Here is a 17,131-nt window from a genome sequence, read left to right on the forward strand (position 1 = left end):
GTGGTCCTATCTATTGGTGAGAGCAGTGTGTTGAAATCTCCCACTATAAGTGTGTGAGATTTTGTGTGATTTGAGTTTTAGTAATGTTTCTTTTACAATTGTGGGTGCCTTTGTATTTGGGGCTTAGATGTTCAGAACTGAGACCTCATCTTGATGGACTTTTCCTGTGATAAGTATGAAATGCCCTTCTTCATCTCTTTTGATTGATTTTAGTTTGAAGTCTAATTTGTTAGATATTAGGATTGCTACACCAGTTGTTTCTTGGGTCCATTTGATTGGCAATCTCTGAGTTACCGTCTGTCTTTGAAGTTGAAATGTGTTTCTTGTATGCAGCAGACAGATGGATTCTCTCTTCGTATCCTTTCTGTTAGCCTGTATATATTATAAGCAAGTTAAGACCATTGATATTGAGCGATATTAATGACCATTGATTGTTTCAGATTTGTTGTTGGTGGTGTTATTGTGTGTAGATTTCCCCACTTTTTTGGTGTTTGGTAAAGTGGGATTATCTATTGCCTGTGTTGTTTTAGCATAGTTATCTTTATCGCGTTGGAGTTGTCCTTCCAGTAATGTCTATATGGTGGCATTTATGAATATGTATTGCTTAAATTTGATTTTGTCATGGAATATCTTGTTTTATCCATCTAGAGTGATTGAAAGCTTTTCTGGATACAGTAGTCTGGGCTGGCATCCATGTTCCCTTAATGTTTGTAGGACATCTATCCGGGATCTTCTGGCTTTCAAAGTTTCCATTGAGAAGTTGGGTGTAATTCGGATAGTTCTGCCCTTATATGTTACTTGGCCTGTTTCTTTTGATGCTCTTAATATTTTTTCTTTTTTCTGTAAATTTGGTGTTTTGATTATTATGTGCTTAGGGGAGTTCTTTTTGTGGTCCCATCTACTTGCTGTTTTGTAAGCTTCTTTTACTTCCATAGGCATATCCTTCTTTAGGTCAGGGAAATTTTCTTCTATGATTTTGTTGAATATATTTCCTGTCCCTTTGAGCTGAATTTATTCACCTTCTTCTATACCTATTATTCTTAGGTTTGGTGTTTTCACAGTGTCCTATATTTCCTGGATATTTTGTGTTAAGGATCTGTTGGGCTTGAGATTTAATTTGGTGGATGACTTCATATCCTCTAATGAGTCTTCAACACCTGAGATTCTCTTTTCCATCTCTTGTATTCTATTGTTTATACTTACATCAGAGGTTCCTGATGGTTTATCTAGCTTTTCTATTTCCAGCATCCCCTCATTAGGTCTTTTCTTTATTGTTTCTAATTCTGCTTTCAAACTGTGAACTGTTTGAATCGTTTCCTTCATTTGTTTGGTTGTCTTCTCTTGGTTTTCTTTAGATTCTTTAAGATATTTGTTTATTTCTTGAATTTTTTGCTTTGTCTTTTCCTTCATTTCATGTAATTTTTGCTTGTTTTTTCTTCTATTTCTTTAAGGGATTTTCTTGTTTCCTCTTTAATGGTCTCTATCATCTTCATAAGATAATTTATAAGGTCATCTCTTCTTCATCCTCTGCATTGATCTTTGAAATATTTTGCAGGAATTTAATAGAGATTGCATTAAATTTGTATTTAGCTTCTGCAATACTGCCATTTGTACTTTGTTCATCCTACCTATGCAAAACATGGAAGATCCTTCCATTTTGTGTTATTTTCTTTAATGTTGGCGGTTGCCTTGCTGTATATTGGTTTTATTATGTTTAGGTATGTTCCTGTTATCCGCGATCTCTCCAAGACCTTTATCATGAAAGGATGTTGGATTTTGTCAAAGGCTTTTTCAGCATCTAGTGAGATGATCATGTGGTATTTCTTTCTCAGTTTCTTTATCTGGTGGATTATATTGATTGATTTTCATATGTTGAACCATCCTTGCGTTCCTGGGATCAAGACTACTGGGTTTTGGTTGATCATTTGTCTGATGTCTTCTTGCATTTGATTTGCCAGTATTTTATTGAGGACTTTTGCATCAATGTTCTTGAGGGATATTGTTCTGTAGGTCTCTTTCTTTGTTGCACCTTTTGGCTTGGGTACCAAGGTTATTGGAGACCTATAAAAAGTCTGACAATGACCTTTCTCCTTCTATTGTGTAGAATACTTTCAGGAAAATTGGTATTAGCTCTTCTTTGCATTTCTGGTAGAATTCTGCACAGATGCCATCTAGCCCTTGGCTTCTTTTAGTTGGGAGACTTATGATGATTGCTTCTAATTTATTAGTGTGTATAGGTCTATTTATATTGTTTTTCTGTACTTGATTTAATTTTGGTAAATGAAATCGTTCCAGAAATTGTCCATTTCCTTTAGATTTTCAAATTTTGAGAAGTACAGGTTTTCAAAGTATAACATGATGATTCTCTGGTTTTCCTCAGTGTCTGTTGTTATGTCCCACTTGTATTTCTTTTTTTTTAACTTATTTTATTTCAATTAGAAACAAGATTCAATTACATGGCCATCCCAGTTCCCTTCTCCCTCCTTTCCTCCCCTACCATCCCCCAACTGAAACACTACCTATCACAATCCTTCCTTCTAATCTACACCTGACTCAACCTTTTTGCTTCCTCATGACCCACTTGTACTTCTTATTTTATTAATATGCATGTTCACTCTGCCATTTGTTAAGTTTGGATAAAGGTTTGCTTATCTTGTTGATATCCTGGAAGAACCAACTCTTTGTAACATTGATACTTTGTATTGGTTTCCTAGTTTCTACTTTATTGATTTCAGCCCTCAATTTGGTTATTACCTGGTGTCTACTCCTCCAGCATGTGTTGGCTTCTTTGTGTTCTTGATCTTTCGGTTGTGCTGTTAATATTCTGGTGTGACTATTCTTGAGTTTCTTCATGTGTGCACTTAGTGCTATGACCTTTTCTCTTAGTGCTGCTTTCAAAGTGACCAAAAAGTTTGGGTATGTTGTATCCTCATTCTCATGAATTCTAGGAAATCCTTAGTTTGTTTTTGTACTTCATCTTTGACCCAGGGACAGTACAATTAGGAATTATTCAATTTCCCTGATTTTGTAGGGTTTCTGCAAATTGTGTGCTGAATTCTAACTTTAAAGCATGGTGGTCTGATAAGATACCTGGGTTTATTTTAACTTTTTGTATCTGTTGATGTTTGCTAAGTTGCCAAGTATGTGGTCGATTTTAGAGAAGGTTCCATTTGGTGCTGAGAAGAATCTATATTCTTTTGTGTTTGGATGGAATGTTCTATAGATGTCTGTTAAAACCAATTGGGAGATAACTTCTTTTAGTCCCTTTGTTTCTTTGTTAAGTTTCTGTCTGGTGTTCCTGTTTAGTGGTGCAAGTTAGGTGTTGAAGTCTCCCACCACAATTGTGTGGTTTTATGTGTGATTTGAGTTATTAATTTTTTTACACACATTGATTCCTTTGTATTTGGGGCATGGATGTTCAGAATTGAGACTTCATCTTGACAGATTTCTCCTGTGATGATTAGGAAGTGACCTCCTAAATCTCTTTTTCTTGATTTTAGTTTAAAGTCTAATTTGTTAGGTATTTGGATTGCTATTCCTGCTTGTTTCTTGGGTCCATTTGATTGGAAAATCTTTCCAAACCCTTAACTGTGAGGTACAGTCTGTCTTTGAATTTGAGGTGTATGCAGCAGAAGGCTGGATTCTGTCTTCATATCAGTTCTGGTAGGCCGTGTCTTTTTATAAGTGAAGGAAGTCCATTACTATTGAGGGATACTAATGACCATTGATTGTTCATTCTTGTTTGTTTTGGATTTGTTGTTGTTGGAATTGTGTGTGGATTTCCACCCCATTTTTCTTTTGGCTGTTGGTGAAGTGGAATAATCTATTGTTGATATTTTTCTGGTTGTAGTTAACTTCCTTGGATTGGGGTTTTCCTTCCAGAACTGTATGTAGGCCTGGATTGGTGTATACGTATTATATATATATATAGTTTTGTAATAAATATCTTGTTTTCTCCATGTATTTTGATTTAAAGCGTTGCTGGTTAAAGCAGTCTGGGCTGGCATCCGTGTTCTCTTAGTGTAGCTAGAATATCTATCCAGGACCTTCTGGGGTCCAGAGTTTCCATGGAAAAGTCATGTGTAATTCTGATAGGTTTGCCTTTATATGTTACTTGACATTTTCCTTTGCTGCTCCTAATATTCTTTCTTTCTTCTTTATGTTTGGGGATTTGATTATTTTGTCATTAGGAGACTTGTTTTAGTGGTCCACTCTATTTGGTGTTCTATAGGCTTCTTGTACATTCATTGGCATGTGTTTCTTTAGGTTGGGAAAGTTTTCTTCTATGATTTTGTTGAATATGTTTTCTGCACCTTTGAGTTGGGTTTCTTCAATGTCTTCTACACCTATTATTCTCATGTTTGGTATTTTCATGGTGTCCCATATTTACTGGATATTTGTGTTAAGTCTTTGTTGAATTTAAGATTTTCTTTGGTCAATAAGTCTATTTCTCCTAGTGTATCTTCAATGTCTGAGATTCTCTCTTCCATATCTTGCATTCTGTGGTTATGCTTACATCTGTAGTTCCTGATCATTTACCCATATTTTCTACTTCCAGCAGTCCCTCAGTTTGTGCTTTCTTTTTTGAATCTATTTCAGTTTTTAGGTCTTGAACTATTTCTTAAGAGATTTGTTGATTTCTCATATTTTTTTTTGTTTTTTCCTTCCATTTTTGTAAGGGATTTTTCTTTTCCTCTTTGAGTCACTCTATCATTTTCATGAAGATGTTTTAAAGTTCATTCTCTTCTGCATCATCTGTATTGTGCAGTTCAGGTCCTGCTGGTGTAGAGTCCTAGGTCTGGTGGTGACCTATTGATTTTTCTATTGTTGAAAGAGTTTTTATACTGTCCTCTTCCCATCCCTTCTTCTGGTGGGTATAGCAGGACCAAGGTTCCCTTCCAGTGGATGCAAACATGTCCAATATTGTGATGTCTCTCCTATTCCCATGGATGGAGGTAGGACTGGTACTGGGCCTTGGCAGGCCTAGGTGGGCTGGTTACCACCAGGATGGGATCTGCCATGAACTGTCCCCAGGCCTCAGGGGAGAGGGAGGCTCCAGAAACAGGCCTTAGTTTTCCTAGTCCTTGGTATGATTCTTCTTAACAATAATTTTCAATATCTTTCCACAGGTTCAAAATGAAGAACTACCAGTGTTACTTGGCCTTCATTTTTGCCATTGAGGAGATCAACAGGAACCCTCATCTTTTACCCAACACATCACTCGGATTTGATCTCTATCATGTCCAAAGAGGTGAATGGGATTTTCTCAGCTATGTTTTTCATATGCTCACAGAAATGGGAAGAAGCATTCCTAATTACACATGTAGAATGGAAAATAAGACTGTTGCTTTACTGACAGGACCATCATGGAAAACATCTGCACATATTGGCAGATTGCTGAATCTCTACAAATATCCACAGGTGATGGATGTGGCTGTGAGTAATCAAGCAAATTGTGTTAACCTGCAGAAATTTCAGGTTTTTTCTCTTGTAAAGGAGAGAGGCCCATCATTTTTTCTATCAAAGACAAGGCAGGCATTTGGTTGAGATATACTTTGCTAGAGATAGAGAAGACAGTGGGATGGGAGTATACAGCTGGTGTTTAGGAGCCTGTGTCTTGTCAGGAATTCTCAATAAGTGTCTTCAGGAATGAGATAGGATTTTAAAAATTGGTGAAGAGTAGTTAGATACTTTCAATCTCAAGTGCATTTCTGAGTCTAAGATTGTGTGCTACATCAATGTTTTAATTCTTGTTTCTAATTTCAAATTCCCTTCAGTTTAGTTTTGGGACATTTGCCGCTATCCTGAGTGACCGAAGCCAGTTTTCTTCTGTCTACCAGACAGCTCTAATGGACACATCTCTGGCACTTGGTATTGCCTCTTTGATGATTCATTACAGCTGGACCTGGGTGGGCTTGTTCCTCGTAGACAACCAAAAAGGAGCTCATATTCTATCATATTTGACAGAGGAGTTTTCCAGGAATCGTGTTTGTGTGGCTTTTGTGAAAATGATGCCTGAAAACCTACTTTCCTTTCACAGTGAACACAAAGGAAATATTGAGCTGATGAGGTCAACATCTGTAAATGTAGTTTTCATCTATGATGACGCGGAATCTTTACATTGTTTAATGTTATATTCTACATATATATTTTATACATGGAAAGTCTGGGTCATGAATTCACAATGTGATGTATCTAACAACGATGATGCTTTCATTTTTGATTTACTTCATGGGTCTCTATTTTATGCACACCACCATGATGAGATTTCTGATTTTAAAAAGTTCGTCCAGACATATAGCCCTTCCAAATACCCAGAAGACCATCATCTTTTGTGTTTTTGGCATAAATTCTTCAATTGCTCTTTATCTCTCCCTGATGGTAAAATATCAGGTAACTGTTTACCCAATGCTTCTTTGGAATTGTTGCCTTCAAATCTCTGGGAAATGGACATGACTGAAGAGACTTATAATATATATAATTCTGTGTATGCTGTGGCTCACAGTCTTCATGAGATGATTGTCAAACAAGTACAAATGCCAGCTCATGGAAATGGGATGTTGAATGTCCACCCCCGGGAGGTAATTTCACTTCCTGTGTATGTTAACTACAGCACTGTGACATACTAAAGTTGATTAAAAAAGCCCTCAATATACTACTGTACTTTTTGGCAGATTTTACCCAAAGGTAGCCTCTATTTATTATCTTGTCTAAATATTATTACAGTAACATGTGTCATTTTCCATGATGAATGGCTGGCATAAGAAGAATAAAATGTGGGTTTGTCAATACCTACTGCTGTGTTATGATCTTCTGTATGCTGAGAATATATGTTGCTTTTATTCTTGATGAATACAGTTGCTTTGTCCAATGGTATGGCAGAATATAGCCATTCAGGTAATGCAAGCAGAGATACAGGGAAGAAAATTGTGGAGTCAGGGAGACAGCAACCGCAGCCATAGAAGCAAGTTTTTAGCCACAAGCTCATGGTAAAGTAGAAAATACTAGAAATGGGTTAATTTTAATATACTAACCAGAAATAAGCCTGAATCATTGGTCAAAAATTATAATTAATATTAAGCCTCTGAGTGATTATTTTCAATGCATTTATAAGAATTATAACGCATTATAAGAACATAAAAGCCATCAGCTACAATCCACTTTCTATTACAAATAAGCTCAGAATCATCTTGTGGAAAATGTGCTAAATTTCATACCCCATTATCTCTAAGTACATTTCAGAATAGAAATAGAAGATGTAGATCCTATATAAAAATGCTAATAGACCTGCAATGTTTAAATGCTGAAGCAATGGCTATGTTGACAAACTGAAAATTTGTTACAGTTTAGAAGTTAACATCAAAATTTACAAGTTGAAAATTGAGCATTTTTCCTAATTAATTTGAGGTGTCTGGCATTTTCAAATTTTGAATATTTTCCTCAATCAGTAATCTTGGTCATTCCAGTTTTTTTTGTTTTTTTTTTTGTTTGGTTTGATTTCTGTATGTGTTGGGTTGTGTTTCAGCACTCTCTTTTGACACTCACTGACTGTCTAGAAACATGATTATGCCACTTTCATATAAGTTTTTGAAACTTCTATTTCATGTCAATTATTAAAGCTAATATGAGAATGTGTTTACTTGTTTCTGTTGAACATTTCCTGGGACTAAATTCATAGTATGATTATATAACTCTTTTAGCTTCACCGTTTTCTCAATAAAATCCATTTTAAAAATGGTGCTGGACACCATCTGGTTTTGGATTCACCAATGAATTTAAATGAAGAGTATGATATTATCAACTTTTGGAATTTTCCAAAAGGTCTCCAACAAAAGATTAAAGTTGGAACATTTTCTCCACAAGCTCCCCAGGGCCAACAACTCCTTTTGTCTGATCATATGATACAGTGGGCCATAGGATTTACAGAGGTGAGCTGAATCATATATCATAGCACTCAACACTGTATGAATAACCTTTGTTTCCTTATGGAATGATTTCTGGTTCCTTGCATGGGACTCATGAACATACAAAAAACAATTGACAACATGAGGAATTTTTTTGTTGCATTATTGTGGGCAATGGGATCCATAAGTTTCTGCAATGACAAATATTTCCAGTGATAAACTGATTTTCTATATGAGTACCTTTCATCATTGTGCTTTGTCAACACTGATTTTAGGCTTAATTTGATTGGAGAATAGTAAATATTGGAGCATGGTATTTTCCTCTTTTGTTCCAGCCCTATCAAAAAACATAGCATTAAGAAGAGCACATTTCCCTGGGTTAATTGCATGTCTTGCTGCAGAAAATATCAACACTCAGAAATATACCCTAAAGAAAACAACCCAAGATTACAGACTTACTAGGCTCTAATGTGGTAGGTGCTCTGCCTCAAGATTCAGGCATTAATGGCTTTAGTAGCCTGAGAAAGTTATTCCTATTGCTTCTTCTGTAAAGATGTAGATAGGGGTGAGTAAAGCTCTTGAAATTCATTTCTTGTTTTCATTATTTCCAGAAAATACCTCATTGAAATATCATAAGCTACTTTTAGAGTATTTCTTCCCTCTTCAATTCCCTTAATATTGAACATCTCCTAACATAAGGACTCAAAGACTTGTTTGCATTGTAATTCTGGATTACAATTTTATATCCAAAATATATTAAATATCATGTTTATAAATGTTTGTTTCCTCCAGCCATTAGAATGCACAGAGTAGGAACATTATAACCTTCTAGTTGTCCTTACAGACATGTACTCATCGATGAGCTTTCCTATTATTTTGTCTTGCTCTTACATTCTCTCATCTCCTCTGAGATTGTTATCATTGGATCATTGTTTTAACACATTGAACATTTTAGGGCATACCGTCTTGAACTAGACTCATTTGTTGGTTTATCTGGAGTTATTGACATAAAAACATGCCATCTCATTATCCAATGTTTGTTTAAATATAATTGATTATTTTAACATTGTACCCTCCTAAGTATTTTCTCTTCTGTATTTAATTCTCAGCTTCCTCGTTCTGTGTGCAGTGAGAACTGTGTTCCTGGATTCAGAAAATCGCCTCAGGAAGGCAAAGCTATCTGTTGCTATGATTGTACTCAATGTCCAGACAATGAAATTTCCAATGATACAGGTAATTGTTAGTATAACTGGGATATTTCCCAGGTCTCCACAGTGTTCTGCAATGTCCAAGGAGATAGAAACCTGTGATGGAGGAGAAGAGGCAGAACTTTTCTTTCATTTAAAAGTAAAAAGGGTTCACTTCACTGTGTCATCATTTTGAATTACAATTTGGTCATTGAAATTCATAATTGATCAATGTTGTTTGGTCTCTTTAGTCATTGGTTTTTGTAGAAATCCACTTTGTGCATTCCAGAGTTGTCTGTTTCATTTTGTCATAGCATGTAACAGACACAGTATAAATATCAAGTTTCCACGATTTTGCAAGCTTGCACACATGTAATGGTTTATCCTTATCATACTTACTTTCATAATTTGAGTCATGGCTCTGGACTTGTCATTGTATAAGAAGTGTTTTTGTTTTAGCCATGTTTATATTTATAACTGTTTTAAATATGATTTATTCACGTTTTATCTCTGAATATTTTGCCTGCATGCATGTGAACCACAGGCATGTCACCTTGCTAAATAACTTTTTCCATTACCTTAATGAATGTCTTTCCTTCCTTGTTATCCTCTATCTCAATATGTGTACAGGAAGCATCATGCTGCAAGACATCTAAGGAAAATGAGATAACTCTACAACATAGGGATTAAATGCGTAAAATAGTTATGGATGGCAAATTACAATTCAGTGTAGTATGTCACAACCTATCATGAGAATACTCTGTTGAGCAGAATTTTTAACCAAAAATTGTCTATGTATTATTAGTGAATCTAGATTTGTATCATTTCTTTTACCTGATAAAAAAACCTAAAATGCTAACATTACCATTTATACAATTGACTGTATTTTGTATAATGTGTTAATGGAAGCAGTATTGAACATAGACTAGGAAAATGATAGAATGCTTGTGAATACTAGTTGAAAATGCATCATCACTTCCGTTATTGCTAGTGTTGAGATTAATCTGGGAAGTGTTGAACTCTCCTATTTTCAGAGAATCTCAGAACTGAAGTGCAAGGATCGCTTTTTCATGGCAATTTAGGCACAATAGAGGAATCCTGTGTAAAAATACATCCAAGGACCAGAAAATATGCAAGGCATAATTGAAAATAGTGAATCTGAGGGGAACACACAGACACACTGTTGAATAAGGAGAGAAACCCAGGGAAGAATTCCCATCATTAAGATTTATGTTTAATGACATTCTTCATTTATTAATTTGAGTATTTTAAATCAATGCACTTCCCCCAAATACTCAGAGATGTAAAACTTACTTAATAAAATATTTTTTCTTTTTAAAAAATATTTATTAAAGTTTTGTTTTAATTTTTTATTAATTATATATACAGTGTTCTGGCATGTAGATGGTTGTGAGCCACCAAGTGGGAACTGGGAATTGAGCCCAGGCCCTCTAGAAGAGCAACCAGTGAGCTTAATCCCTGAGCTATCTATCCAGTCCCCTAATGCAACATTTTCTAATTTGGAGATTCCTATTATGTACCTACTTTCAAAATTCATATGTCAATAAAGGGTAAACACAACATCAAAGCTTATTTTGCATATAGATGCTTTGTGTACATTAGTGTCACGATAAGTTCAGGCACAAGTTACATGTAAACATTGGAGAAAACCTGAGATGTCAATGTCAAACCATGAATGGTTACAATTATAGAATATACTTCAAAATAGTTGCAGAAAGAAGCTAAAACATATAAGATAAATGGTTAAAAATAGAGAATCTTAAACTTCAAATCATATATAACATCTTTAAAAATTACATACTTAAATATCCATGAAGTATTTTGCAATCTCATAAACAAGTTCTCTTTACTACATTAGACATTGTGTTATGGCTATGATGAATCCATGCTCCATTAGAATCCTGTAGCAAGTAAATAGATGGGAAACTGAAAATTGAGGGTTGTGTGAAGGTGCACAATAAAACTTAAAAATGAGGGTTTTGAGAAGGCACACAATAAAAACACCTTTGAGATCTTGTTTGGAGGTTCCATCATGGGAATTGAGCTACATTTACACCCTTGACCAAAGACTGGTCCTCCTCCAATTGGGGAAGATCCTCCTCTTTGACCAAGGGTACACCTTTGGGAAGGATGCACATGAGGTTGGGAGAGTGGAAGGAGCCACTCTCCTAGCCAGCCAAAAAAGATGAATTAATCCTGGCTTTGATGCAGTGACAGATGTTGAATCCAGGGCACCATCAAACCCTCATTGTAAGGAGCCTATTAGAGACCACAGATGTGGTGAGTGGTCACAGGTAGACACAGCACCTCCTGAATGTATGGTTGACATCTTGAGATGTTTACCGATTAGTGAGTGTTGAAGCAGGCCTGTCAGTACAGTCCAACAGAACTTCACTAAAATTACAATCAAGTGCAGTGCTATCATCAGACGATATAAACTTAAATAGATATAAAACTTTATGCCACGTTTGTCCTCTTTTAATTTCAATACCTAAACTTTTTCAAATTTTTAAGAAATCAATTTGAAAATGGCCAAATAGTATGTAGATTTTACGGCATATGGCTGAATCATTTTAGGACATAAAAGTATTATTTCAGTTTAGTATCTGTTTTTAGGTAGCTTATGAAGATTTTGATGGATAACCATGGCAATAATACTTTCTCAATGAACTCATACTCTGTCTGTACAGGGTTATCAACTACTTTTACAGAAAGTGCTAACTAAACATATATAATTCGTCTATGCATCAGTGTATGCTTATGTCCAGTTATTTGTAATACAAAAAGTATGTGTCAATCTTTATGTTGAAACAGGCCTCACATGTCTGATCCAACAATAGCAGTATATGTAGCTAGTGAAAATTAAACAGCTGTTTTGATTTTGATTTGTAGGAGAACAATATATATATATATATATATATATATATATATATATATATATGTATATATGTATATATGTGCATACATTTTCATCAGGTAGTTATTTTCTTGTTTCTCTGACTAAAAACTCGACAAATTGTCTCTCACTATGAGAGTACAGATCTCACAGCTGCAGGAGCATGAGCTGCTAGTCATAATGCTACTGTAGTCAGGAAGCACAAAGAGAGATGCATGACTTTTGCACCACTTGCTTGGTTTCTTTTCTTTAGCCTGGGACACTAGAACCTGGAGTGGTGCACCAACTCAGGGTGGGTTTTTACACCTTCCACCGTAGTGAGAGCCCCTCAGTTATAAACTTTCAGAGACTCACTCACATAATGGTCTCCTGGGAAATTTTAAATTCCATCAAAAATTCTAATGATCTGAACTATTCGGGTATAAGTTCACTGAGCAAGAAAGGCCTTGTTTTCATTTTGGGAAAACAAGCATATGAATTGTGTGTGTGTGTGTGTGTGTGTGTGTGTGTGTGTGTGTGTGTGTGTGTGTGTGTGTGTCTCTGTGTGTGAGTGTAAAATCACCATTTGGTACTTGTAATAAATGTATGACTTAAAAAGGTACTGTGGCACCAGCAACATTATGAATTCAATAACTTTTGATAACATTGCAACAAATATCAAATTGAAAATGTCAGCTTGATAAATACCAAATATTTTAAACTAATGAAGACATGTCATAAATGATGGATATTTATGTTAATTTTAGATGAAACCCCAAAATTATCACTGAGAAACTATTTAAAAATTAGTCCATCAGAGACTAAGACAAAAATAATTGTTTAATTTTATCAGGCAATGGGAGCACTTGCCTTAATCCCAGCATTCTTGAGGCAGATGCAGAAAATCTGGAAAACAGTTTGAGGTCATCCTGGTATACAGACTCAGTTCCAGAACAGCCAGCATTACATAGTGATAACTTGTGTCAAAAAAGCTGTGTTACATTAAAAATAAAAGACTCTGGTACTGGTATGAGGGTTCAAGTTACAAGATGAAATCAGAAAAGGAAGTAGCCAAGCCAATAGATCTACCTCTACCCAGCTGTTATAGCAATCTTGTCTCCAGAAATCCTCAGAGACAAAAGCTCTGTATCCCAACTTCCTCCTCATTTTACTCCTTTCTCCACACTACCATATCAATCCACTCTCCACCTTCCTAATACTGGAATTATAGGTATGTGATCCCAGATGCTGAGATCACCCTTGTGTAATCTGTTTGTTCTGGGAGTTGATCAATTTCGTGTAGTCAGTATGGCCTTGAACTAACAAAGATACATCTACCTCTTAAACCTGAGTCCTGGAATTAAGTGTGTATACCCACTGTATATCTTCTATAGCCAACTAATATGGTTCTTTGGCTATTTTGTTCTCTAGTGGCTTTAATAAATCATAAATTGTGTATCACCAGCTTGTATACCTATCTGTTAAATATCTTTTCTCCATGCAAATGACTAAACATTTAGTTTCATAGAGGTGAGTTTTCAAACATTGGGGAATCTAGTAATTCTCATTTCTGCATGAGCCTTCAGAGCATCAACAAACTGAAGTATCCAATAAACTCCATGAAAATAGGTAAACTTTGGACCAATGGCCGAGAACAACATTACCAGAAAGTTCAGTACATTACTTGTACTGAACTCACATGACCAGTTCACACTTGAGGTGTTTCTCCAAGAGAAAAATCTTATAAATAAGTTAGGTTTATGCAATATAGGTTTATAATTTATGGCTGCATAAGTAAGTGGAGATTGCCACTTATGTACAAACACATTTAATTACAATGATGAAGAGGATAGAAATTTTCACATTATGTCCCAATATAGACAATGATCAGTATCAATTTGGGATTATTGATTTGAGATCATTTGTGAATTTTCACTATTGAGAACTAATTCACTTGAGTCTGAAGCAATAGAGGGAAGAGGTGTAGGTGATATGCCAGACAGCTTCTGCTGGGAAGGGGCTTGGGATAAAAGTGAATCCTGTGCACAGAGTTAAGATAACTATTATTCTTGTCCAGATATGGATAATTGTGTGAAATGTCCAGAAACTCACTATGCTAATACACAGCAGAACCACTGCCTCCAGAAAGATGTGACATTCCTGTCCTATGAAGACCCTTTGGGGATGGCGCTCTCCTGCATAGCCCTTGGCTGCTCTGTACTCACAGCTGGTGTTCTTGGTGTCTTTGTGAAGCACCACCACACTCCCATTGTCAAGGCCAACAATCGGGGTCTCACTTATACTCTACTCATTACTCTGACCTTCTGTTTTCTCTGTTCCTTGCTCTTCATTGGCCGACAAAACAAAGTCACCTGTATCCTGCAGCAGAGCACATTTGCAATTCTGTTCACAGTGGCTCTCTCCACAGTCTTGGCGAAAACAGTTACTGTAGTTCTGGCCTTCAAGGTCACTGTTCCAGGGAGAATGGTGAGGTGGCTAATGATATCAAGGGCCCCTAACTTCATCATTCCCATCTGCACCCTCATTCAGCTTGGGCTCTGTGGAGTTTGGCTGAGCATCTCTCCTCCCTTTGTTGACTCCGATGCTCACTCTGAACATGGACACATCATCATTGTGTGCAACAAGGGCTCAACTGTCGCCTTCTACTGTGTCCTAGGATACCTCTGCTTCTTGGCACTTGGAAGCTACAGTATGGCCTACCTCTCCATGAACCTCCCTGACACATTCAATGAAGCAAAGTTGTTGGCATTTAGCATGTTGATGTTCTTCAGTGTGTGGGTCACATTTCTTCCTGTCTACCACAGCACCAAGGGCAAGGTCATGGTAGCCATGGAAATCTTCTCTATCTTGGCTTCTAGTGCAGGCCTCCTGGGATGCATCTTTGCTCCCAAGTGCTACGTTATTTTGTTAAGACCAGATAAGAACTCCCTGCATTTCATCAAGAAAGAAGCACATTCTAAGACAAAATTCCAAGCTACAGCTTAATCCATGTATTTCTTAATTAAAGATGTCTTTAAGACAGTTTAGCTCCATCCCAACAATCATATGTAATGTTTCAGTTGCAGATTCTTTATGGGTTTTATATAGTGATGAAATCAATATGTATGCTCTCATTTTCCAAATATGATTTACATATCTCTCTATATTAGAAGCTTGATATCCATGAAATTAATTGTATTTCTTTTTAGTATTAACCAGAAAAGTAGCAAGTTGCATATTATTTTTGCCTCTTCAACATTTCTTAACTTTACTAGTGAAGTAACCAATATTTCCACATGTATCCAAATTTCTATGCTGCCCTTGTTATGTTCCATGAATACATCCTGCTTTCATTTCATGTATGGTTTTATTGTGAAGAAAAACTCATTTTTGTTGATGATGCATGAGTAGTAAGTGATGAGAGAGCAGAGAAGATGGAATATGAGAAGAAAATGGCTAAGTCTGAGACCTTTGAGCAAACCTAATGGTAATGAATTACACAAGAAACTTCCTAAATATATATAATTCTAAATCATTTAAGTGGTGTTATTTTATAGCTGGGCGATAGTGCATCTCCCAGATACCATGGGCCATCAAGCAAGAAGCCCAGCGTTAAATATGGGTTACCTGTTTAAGCTTTTTGCAAATGCTATCCACATACACTCAAACATTACAAGATCTGTCCTTTTTACCCTTCAGAATTGGACATTAGGGACCTGTTTGATGGGAACATCACATAGGTGTGTCATAGAAAATGGAGAAATGAAGCTTGGCCTGACATGGAATCTTTATTTATGCCCTCTAGTATCCATAGGAATGAACATTTTTATGGACATTAATAAAAGAATACATAATCTAACACATTGGTGATTCCTGGAGCCTACACTCTGACTGGCAGGGAAGATATGCCCACTGGTGGCATATCCCTATAATGGCATGAATATTACGGGGGTAACACACAACATTCTCATCAGATTTAAGTCTGGTTCCGCTAAGCAGATCTCATGCCTTACTCCACAAACTGACCTAGGAATCTGTGGCAACTGTTACTTGATCCTAAATGAATCCTATGGTTATTATTATTGGTAAATACATTACATATCTTTCCTTTATATTGGCAGTTCAATGCATATTTCCTTCATTTTTGCCTTTTCAGGGAAGCTTCTTTTTCAATAGATGGTGATTTATAAAAAGATTCAGAGTGCTCAGCTCTATTGGGATGTAGTTATCACACACTCTTCCCCCAAAGCTCAGAGACCAGCTCCAAACAGGAGGTACATATGTGTAAGAGCCACAGGTAGAACATGATTAAGGTGAGAATGTTTGTTCCTTAACATTCATAATCATGGCATACATGATCTATCTGCACAAGACCTCCTGGAAATGAAGACAAATAAACTCCCTGCATTAGTGGGATCGAGAATCATGAGTACCTCCCCTGTCAAAGGGGCCATTGGCAGTTGAGAGCTCCTAGGGATGGGAAAATCATTTTTTCTTCAAAATGTGAGCAGTGAGAGGTTTCACATACTGCAGCAGAGTGCCTTACTCACATGCATACGCTGATAATGCTGAGGGGACTCCATGGATTTACAGAGGATGCACTCAGTTGTGGGTGGAGAAAGTGTCAGAAAGGAAAAGGGAGAAGAAATGGTAAAGGGTCTGGTACAGATTTGTTGAAAACATAATCTATGCATAGGAGACATTCACAAGTAATGAAAACATGCATACTCTTCTAAACATGTGGAGAAATTTTATTCAAGTTTTAAAATACAGAAAAGAAAATGAGGTAAAGCAGAAAGGACTCACCCTGACTTCAGTAATTGCTGAATTCCAGCTGTACCTATGGAGGGAGGTCAGCTGACAATGTGAACTTTTTTCTTTTTTTTGGCTTATATTGTTCCTGAGTCTTTAATAGTTGAGTGTCTGATGTCCACCAGCTTATATTAATAGGAACCACTTTCCCATTTTGAACATCAAAGCCCTGAAGCCACATTTAGCTCTGAGTTAGGGGCTGGCTACATTTTCTCCCTCTTGTGGGGGCCGGCCCTGAATATATTACTGTGGTTGCTGTATACCTGGAGAGGGTCTCCATGGAGACATGAGACTAGGAAACCATGTTAACATGGGAACAGTACACACATTGA

The 17,131-nt window shown here is 36.4% G+C and overlaps 1 protein-coding gene across 1 annotated transcript in view; it reads left to right on the forward strand.

The window, feature by feature from the left end:
• The window catches only part of LOC113835458 (vomeronasal type-2 receptor 116-like), a 56,103-nt gene extending 39,431 nt beyond the window's left edge, over positions 1-16,672 (forward strand). Inside the window, exons 5-10 of the mRNA XM_035444155.1 lie at positions 5,130-5,436; positions 5,778-6,581; positions 7,701-7,928; positions 9,014-9,137; positions 14,065-14,974; positions 16,654-16,672. Coding sequence (XP_035300046.1) covers positions 5,130-5,436; positions 5,778-6,581; positions 7,701-7,928; positions 9,014-9,137; positions 14,065-14,974; positions 16,654-16,672 — 2,392 coding nt within the window. The remainder of the gene's footprint in view (positions 1-5,129; positions 5,437-5,777; positions 6,582-7,700; positions 7,929-9,013; positions 9,138-14,064; positions 14,975-16,653) is intronic.
• The last annotated feature ends 459 nt before the right edge of the window (positions 16,673-17,131 follow it).

Source organism: Cricetulus griseus, chromosome 4 (assembly GCF_003668045.3).
Source record: "Cricetulus griseus strain 17A/GY chromosome 4, alternate assembly CriGri-PICRH-1.0, whole genome shotgun sequence".
Classification (NCBI taxonomy): Eukaryota; Metazoa; Chordata; class Mammalia; order Rodentia; family Cricetidae; genus Cricetulus; species Cricetulus griseus.